At 44.5% G+C, this 8,130-nt stretch overlaps 3 protein-coding genes across 4 annotated transcripts; 2 read left to right on the forward strand and 1 right to left on the reverse strand.

Moving 5' to 3' along the window:
• The first annotated feature begins 76 nt into the window (after positions 1–76).
• On the forward strand, positions 77–4,680 carry LOC135440837 (carnosine N-methyltransferase). 2 transcript variants are annotated; one of them, XM_064700208.1, is made up of 5 exons: positions 77–298; positions 568–811; positions 2,499–2,695; positions 2,764–3,162; positions 3,226–4,680. In XM_064700208.1, exons 1-5 carry the CDS (start codon positions 159–161, stop codon positions 3,605–3,607), a joined length of 1,362 nt encoding a protein of 453 aa, XP_064556278.1. In that variant the 5' UTR covers positions 77–158; the 3' UTR covers positions 3,608–4,680. The 2 variants fall into 2 exon arrangements, with proteins under 2 accessions (XP_064556278.1, XP_064556279.1); XM_064700209.1 differs by having other exon boundaries at positions 2,577–2,695.
• Positions 4,630–6,403, reverse strand: LOC135440836 (protein SMG9). Its single transcript, XM_064700207.1, has 2 exons — positions 6,173–6,403; positions 4,630–6,111 (listed from the first exon to the last, which is right to left on the reverse strand). The coding sequence occupies exons 1-2, from the start codon at positions 6,209–6,211 to the stop codon at positions 4,744–4,746; spliced, it is 1,407 nt and encodes a 468-aa protein (XP_064556277.1). The 5' UTR covers positions 6,212–6,403; the 3' UTR covers positions 4,630–4,743.
• Positions 6,404–6,946: 543 nt separating this feature from the next.
• On the forward strand, positions 6,947–8,106 carry LOC135440816 (protein KTI12 homolog). The gene is made up of 3 exons (XM_064700180.1): positions 6,947–7,282; positions 7,342–7,685; positions 7,750–8,106. Exons 1-3 carry the CDS (start codon positions 7,018–7,020, stop codon positions 8,035–8,037), a joined length of 897 nt encoding a protein of 298 aa, XP_064556250.1. The 5' UTR covers positions 6,947–7,017; the 3' UTR covers positions 8,038–8,106.
• Positions 8,107–8,130: the final 24 nt, after the last annotated feature.

The following is an 8,130-nucleotide window of genomic DNA, read 5'->3' on the forward strand; positions in this document are numbered from 1 at the left end:
GATAACTTTATTGCGATGTAACGAAACGATATTTTTTCGCAAATCGCGTAAGTAACACTGGCTGCCGATACTTGACCGAGCAGTATCGATTAATTGAGTTAAAAAGTTATTAGGTTTTTAGTCGTCTATTAGGTAGTACATTTAACATTTTTGTGGACATGAGTGACATGGTGTCATCGTTGCCATTTCCCATGCATCCCAAAATGCATGGGGATCAGGCGCCAGCATTTACGGCCAAAGAGGATGAAGAGGAGCGCCGGCATATACAGAAAGTTCAGAATGCCTTTCAGTACTACAGGTGGGTGCATGGAATTGTAAACAAACGGTATTTAAGCCAAACGCGCTGATGCAAATTACCCCCCACTGCACACACAAACACATATGCACACATGTGTACGTATGTGTATGCATGTGCATGTTCAACAGCTGATAACGAAAATCAATTTAAGCGGCTTAACATGTGCACATGTGTGCCTGTGCGCCTGTGCGCCTGTGTGCGTGTATGCGTGTTTCTATGCATGTATATGTAGGACACTTGCTCTAATCGTTAATTCTGCCCCAAAACAGACGGTATGCCTACGTAAGGGTTAACAAAACGGAGGGTTACCTTAACAGTTTGTCCGCTGAAGATCAGCGTCTGCTCTCCAAATATCGCAAGCATTTGGATAACGTGCGCAACTGCATTGACGGCAATCAGTCTGTGATCCGAGAGATTTTGCGCGATCGTGTCCTCTATCCCACTGGCGATGGCGACACCGACATCGAGCTGGAGGAGGCGCCCGACCATGTGCGACACGGCGACATGGATCAAGTGAGTGGGAACAGCCACTGCAGCCATTTCTCATACATGTATATTCCCTTTTCCATTTTACTGCGCTCAGTGGACAAAAAAACAAACGTGAAAGCTGTCGTTGGGTTTAGATACCGTTAGCCAAGGCATACCTAACCTAACTTTTCCTCTAAGGGAATATAAATTCCCATATTCGTATACATACTCTTGAATAGGACGACGATCTTAGCCGATCCAACCCATCTATCTATTCACATTTCTTTTATTTTATCATTAAGCAGATTATATTGTTGCTCTCAAGAGTAATTGCTAAATATCGTTTTTTAACCTCACTTTTTTGAGCCAACCTTAGCTACGGACATTCAAATTGGTATAGCATAACTTTCTCTTTGTACAGGGTATGTAGGGTATATCATAGCTATTATATAGATATTTGATCATCTAAGATAACTGATGTCCATGTCAATCCTGAATTATGTAGCTATAGAAATTAAAGCTAGATAATCGTATCTAGATAACAATAATATAGTCATATATAATGCAAGGAAATTCCCGTTCGATTCATCTCACCAAGTCTGCCAATTACCTATTGTATGTATGTATGTGTGTGTGTGCGTGTGTGTGTTAGTGTATGCATGCATGTATCTATGTATTTATGTATATATGTATGCATGCGTCTTTGTTTTCTAAGACCAAACGCAGACCAAGCTTATTTGTCGCTATGCTGTAAATTTAAATAAAACGATTTTCTATCAAGTGCTCTCCTCCTCGATTCTCAAGAATTCAAGTAGGCTCTGCAGTTTTTCATGCTTGGCCGGTAGTGTAGTGCTTTGTTTTTGTTGTTTTTTTTGTGTACAAAGTATGTATGAATGTATGTGTGTATGAATGTATGTGCATAAGTATGTACATAAGTATGTATGTGCATACATAAGTATGTATGTATGTATGTATGTATGTACATATGTGTGTATGTATGTATGTACATAAGTATGTATGTACATTAGTATATGTATGTAAATTAGTATGTATGTGCGTATGTATGCATGTATGTACATATGTGTGTATGTATGTATGTGCATATGTATGTATGTATGTACATATGTGTGTATGTATGTATGTACATAAGTATGTATTTACATTAGTATGTATGTATGTATGTGCGTATGTATGTATGTATGTATGTAGATATGTGTGTATGCATGTATGTATGTATGTATGTATGTAGATATGTGTGTATGTATGTATGTGCATATGTGTGTATGTATGTATGTGCATATGTGTGTATGTATGTATTCATACGTGTACGCATGCATTAATGTTTGCATATATACAAAACAAATGAGTTTTAGGCCGATCGGATGCTAAATAAAAAAGTTGCATACAAAAGTTTTTCGCGATTTTTCCACACATGCGAGTGGAATTTCCCGCAGCCGCGTCTTCACGTGCACCTTCAACACAAAAGGTAACTACAGTGAAAATTTCAGCTCTTTAGCTCATACAATGAGTTAGGACAAAAAGTTTTGTATATAGAAATATCAGCAAGAGTGATAGAAAGAAATATCTGATAGTTGTATATACATATATATGGACATATATGTATGTTAGCTGGATAGTTCGTTCTTTTTTGTCCACTGTAGCTTTCATGTTGCGAATTCATTCATTGGTTTCTTTTGGTGGTAAAATGGTAAACAACAAATCTCTATCTTAGACTAATTTTCTTGTTGATGCACATGATGATGATGGTGATGTAATTGCTGATGATGTTGAACCTCTAAAAATTTTAAAGGCTCAGTCCACACTGAAACTGATCGCACGGGACTGGAGCGCCGAATGCGCCATGGAACGCGAACAGTCCTACAAGCCCATTATCGACAGCATCGAGGAGTATTACAAGCCGAGCGACTAGTGAGTATCAATCGATACATACATATATACTTATATGTTAAACTGAACTAACAATTGATTGATTGCAGCGCACTGAACGAGATTAAGATACTGGTGCCTGGCGCTGGCCTGGGCAGGCTCACCTACGAGCTGGCCTGTCGCGGTTATGCCTGCGAGGGCAACGAGTTCTCCTACTTTATGCTAATCGCCTCGAATTTCGTGCTCAATCTGTGCGACTATGAGAACAAGCATGTTCTCTATCCCTGGGTGCATCAGTATGTCAATAATATGCGACGTGCCGATCAGGTCGCCTCTGTCCATTTTCCCGATGTCTGTCCGGTTAGGAATCCGCCCAAGGGCAACATTGAGATGGCCGCTGGTGATTTTCTGGAGGTCTACAAAACGCCGGACGCCTACAACTGTGTCGCCACATGTTTCTTTATCGATTGTGCCAACAATGTGATTGATTTTATACGCACCATTTACAAGTGAGTCAGGCGGATGCAGTTGCTCGAGCTTGGTATTAACTTGTGCCTTTTTTTGCTTTGCAGAATTCTAGTGCCCGGCGGCATTTGGGTGAATCTCGGACCGCTGCTGTATCACTATAGCGACATCAATGGCCAGAACAGCATTGAGCCAACGTACGAGGATCTGATTATCATAATGGAGAGCGTCGGCTTCGATATATTGAGCTCGAGGAGCGGCATACGCACCAAATATGCACAGAATCCGCTATCGATGAAGCAAAGCGAATATCAGAGCCTCTTCTGGATATGCCGCAAGCCGCCCAACAACTACGACCAGCAGAACCAGAGGCAGCAGCAGCAGCAGCAGGAGGATCAGCGTCCAAATAACGAGCCGCCAGACTTAATTGTGAACCAAAGCAACGACGATAATGATCTCGATTTTGAGACTGAGGCAAATCAAACGTGATATCGCACACACAAAACCACACACACATCTTGACCATAAAACAACAACAACAACAACAACAACACCAGCCCCACCCACCGCTCCTGCTAGCACAAATATATATACATACATATATATCTAGATATACACGACGACACAAAGTAGTTAAATAAACCAAACGAATTTCAAATGCAGGACCAAAATGTAGACCTTAAACTGTCCACCCTTCCCACAACCAAAAGCTTGCTTCTATATATAATAGATACAGTAAATATAGTGCACATTTATAGTATATATATATGTATATATAGATTCTCGAAAAGAACGACAAGCTGTTTCCCTGCTGCATTCGTCTCCATAAAGTCTCGAGCTAGAAAAGTAAAACAGCCCAACTCTAAAAAATGCAGTCTAAATTGATTCATTCGGCTTTTTGCACTTCGATAATTATCGTTACCAAATTCCAAACTTTATACGCTCGATAAATATCGGATTTGTTTTTCAACTTATGCCTCAGTTTAAACGAGCCAGCGACATATCGAATTGTCGATATTTATCGACATTTTGAGATCCAGGAACATCATCAAATCGATAACTATATATCCTTCGATTTGATATACACTTAACGATAAATATCGATTCGCAACGGATTGCGTACTTTCAAAAACCGATCTGGCAAATAAAACTAGAAGCTATATAAAACCCCGCCGATCTGTAAGATTCTCTGAACTAAGATCCTCACATTAAGTTATTAGAAAGATTTCTAGTTGAGCTTGTTATGGAGAAGTTGGTAGCTAAAAGTTGGTTCGTAAACCCCACAAATTTTGGTCAAGATATATAGATAAACGTTTTTCCTACAATATATTATATATATATTTATTGAACCGATCTGGAAAGGATCTATGCAAGGTTCCATAAATACTCGTGTCCAGAGAATATATATTGGAAAATGTCTTCTTCGTCGTTATACCCCATAAAGGCCGCACAATAGAGTCCCCCTTGTCCGTACACCCATCATCCAATAATAGTGTTAAGGCCTTAACATATACATATATAAAAAGTATAGTATAATATATATACACACGATATAATATCTATGTCTATGTCTATAAGTCTATACAGCTGTCCTGCTCGAATGCATGTTGGGGGGGCGACTCGTCTCACGACTCGTTGCGCCAGTTGGAGTCGGGTCGCCATTTGGGGCGCAGCTCGAGATGCCGCAGCTTGATCTCCGCATAGATCTGCTCAAAGTTCTGGCTGCTTGCGGCGCATTTGCGTGTCGTCTCCGCGAGCAGCTCGAACCAGAGCGTCTCGCTGAAGTCGTTGCTCTGGCACATGGAGATGCGCACCATGCCGAAGACACGCTCCCGAAACTGACGCACCAGCTCCGCGGCACTGGCATGATGTGCGACAGCCGCATTGCTATACAGCTCCGGCAGCTGGATGCTGTTGAGAATGCGCGACTCGCCGCGTCCCCGATAGATGGGCAGGCCGGTGCCCTCGAACAGCAGCTCCAGCTGCCTGTCCAGACGCTCACGGCTGGCGGGCTCGTAATCCGGACGCTGGGCGCGCGTGCGCACAAACAACAGCTGCGGCAGATAGTCGCGCACATAGCCCTTGCAGGGTGCGCGCGGACGCAGACGCAGTGCGGCATGCAGCAGACGCAGCTGCTCCAGACCGACTGACTCATCCAGTGCCAGCAGCAGTACATGACAAACGCTGAGCAGCTGCATCATGGTGGACAACGTTTGCAGATCCAAATAGTCCGCCTCCTTGGCCGTGCTGCCGCTCAGCATGGGCGCCGTGTCCAGCAGCACATAACGCTCACGGGTAATAAAGAACTGCAACGTTTCGGTGCGCGGACGGAGCACCTGCAGCGCCTGCTGCGGCTTGGCGCGATGCCTGGTCGCAAACGTGCACTCGTCCGCCTCCGGCGCAAACAGATGCTGATAGTAGTCATAGTCGCTGGAGCGCTCCGCCGCCAGCAGATTGAGCAGCGTGGATTTGCCGACACTCTGGGCGCCCAACACGCCGATTACCGCAAAGTCCGTGTTGCTCTTGTGGAAGAGTTTGCGTGCATTCGCATTGAATACGCCGTTGGCCACCAGCAGCGGCGTCGGCCGTGTCATGCGCGGCGGCGCCAGCGACTCTGGCTGGCCCGTCAGCGTGATGATGCTGCTGCTGCTGCTGCTGGTGGCGCCAGTGCCATTTGTCTTCTCCTTGCCGGCGACGGCGGCGGCGGCGGCACAAGTTGAGCTGGCCAGCGCCGCGCATACGCTGGATGTGGTCATGGTGCTGGCGGCCGGGAAGGCGGTACGGTCGCTGCTGTGCCGCGCATCGCTGCGATTGATGATGATGGTTTTAATGGATGTGGGAAGCTCATTGTTGCTACCGCTGCTGCCGCTGCCGGCATTCGATTCGGCCTCCTTTTTCAGCAATATCTTTGGCTGGACGACGGGCGTGCGTGACTCTTCGCGCCTCGCAATCGTCACGGGCGTTGTCGGCGATGGACCCGGACGTCCATCATCCTAAACAATAGCTGGTCAAGCATTTACCGTCAACAGCTTATAAATCCGATTGTTCACTCACCCGCTTTTTATTGCGAAAACGTCGGCGGTTCTCTGCCATGGCCAGGCCAGACACAGTGCAGCGAACAGTGGAGCAGGTGATGGATGCAGTGCAGCAATGGAATTTTGGGCACCAGCTGAAGCTGGTTGTGAATTGTGCGTGTTGCCAGATGGCGGCAATTGTTTTAAGTCTACTTTTGCCCAGAATTTAGCAACACTGAAAATCTATTTGACGAACGATAAGAATAATCGATTGTTAATCGTCGCTTGGAATAATTTAAAAAAAAAATCGATTTATAAAGTGTTGCCATGAAAAATTGAAAAAAAAGGACCTTCGGGTTAATGAAGATAAAACATTTTCAGTTATATTTAATAGTGGTCTGATGTTGATTAGACTTTGTTTCGCAGTCAAATGCCAAATTTAGTTAAGATATCTTGAATTTCAAAACATATTTTTTCATACTAACACTCAATTTTTGACTCATTGTTCCTATGGAACATTCACTTCTATGATGTAATCCTACACATTCTCTTTCTGCAGTGAAAATCCCATCTTTGCGAAATTTTATTAATTTAGCTTTTAAACTGAACGAAATAGTTTGAATAAAAGCGACTCGACTTCTTATATTCCTAAAAACATACCGTGACATAATATAATATCCAATTAATAGGGAAAAATTAGTTTCTGTTCAGAACAAAAACACGTTATATGCAAAACAAACAAAAATATCGATATAAATCAAATAATAAATGCGCTCTATCGATGTTAACTGAGTACTCATCGTGCAAGCATTACACAACACTGGCCATAACACGCTCGAGCACTTGTGTAAAAAAAAAAAATGCAATACAAATAATCCGTCTACAATGCCAATTATTGTTATTTCTGGCCTGCCGGCGAGCGGCAAGTCAACACGAGCCCATCAGCTGCAGGAATACTTTGCGGGCAGGGGCAAAAAGGTGCATCTAATCAGCGAAAATGTCGCCGTGCCCAAGGCGCTGTTCGAGAAGAACGCCTTCTTTGGCGACTCGCAAAAGGAGAAGGTTGTGCGCAGCGATCTCAAGTCGGAGGCATCCCGGCAACTAAACAAGCAGGATGTGATCATACTCGATGCGGGCAACTATATCAAAGGTAGGTCCAAGCATTAATATCACTTAAAACTAGTCATTCATTGATCTCAAGCACTGCAGGCTTTCGCTACGAGCTCTTCTGCATGACCAAGGCGGCGCGGACCACACAATGCACGGTGTTCACATGCATACCGCAGGAGCAGGCCTGGGCATTCAATACGCAGCGCAGCGAGCCGGATAGATTGGATCCGGCATCAAGTGAACAGCCGCTGAACAACTCAAATGTGCCCTACACCCGCGAGATTTTCGATGCGCTGTGCATGCGCTATGAGGAGCCGCACAGTAATAGCCGCTGGGACAGCCCCTTGTTTGTGGCACTGCCCGAGGACAACATCGATTTGGAGGGCATCTATAAGTCGCTATTTGAGACGCAACCCTTGCCGCCCAACCAGAGCACACAGAACGTGAGCACATGTACCCCAAAAAAGTCATTTTTTCGATTTGGCTCACATTTCTGTTCTCTTGCAGCCGCCTTTGGGTGCTACGAATTACCTCTTCGAGCTGGACGTTATCATGCAGGATATCATTAAGGAGATACTGGGCGCTGCCAAAATTGGCGCCTTCGGACAGCTGCGCATCAAGGGCAGCACGACGAAGGTCAAAGTAGCCACATCTATGAATCCCATGCAGCTGAATCGCTTGAGGCAAAAGTTTATCACGAGCACCTGCCGGGCCAGCCAGACGACGCCGGCGCCGCTGGAGCAGGTGCCGCAATTATTTGTTCAGTTCATCAATGCCAACACAACAGGTTGTTAGTGCAATTGACGCTCCTAAAAAAAAAAACAAACAGCAAGGTTAGTAAAAGAATAAAAATATGTTTTCAAATCGCGCGCTGTTATTTTATTTTAT

This window comes from Drosophila montana, unplaced genomic scaffold (genome assembly GCF_035044405.1).
Source record: "Drosophila montana isolate Dmon_TW-CO22-7 unplaced genomic scaffold, ASM3504440v1 contig_1687_1, whole genome shotgun sequence".
NCBI classification, from domain to species: Eukaryota; Metazoa; Arthropoda; class Insecta; order Diptera; family Drosophilidae; genus Drosophila; species Drosophila montana.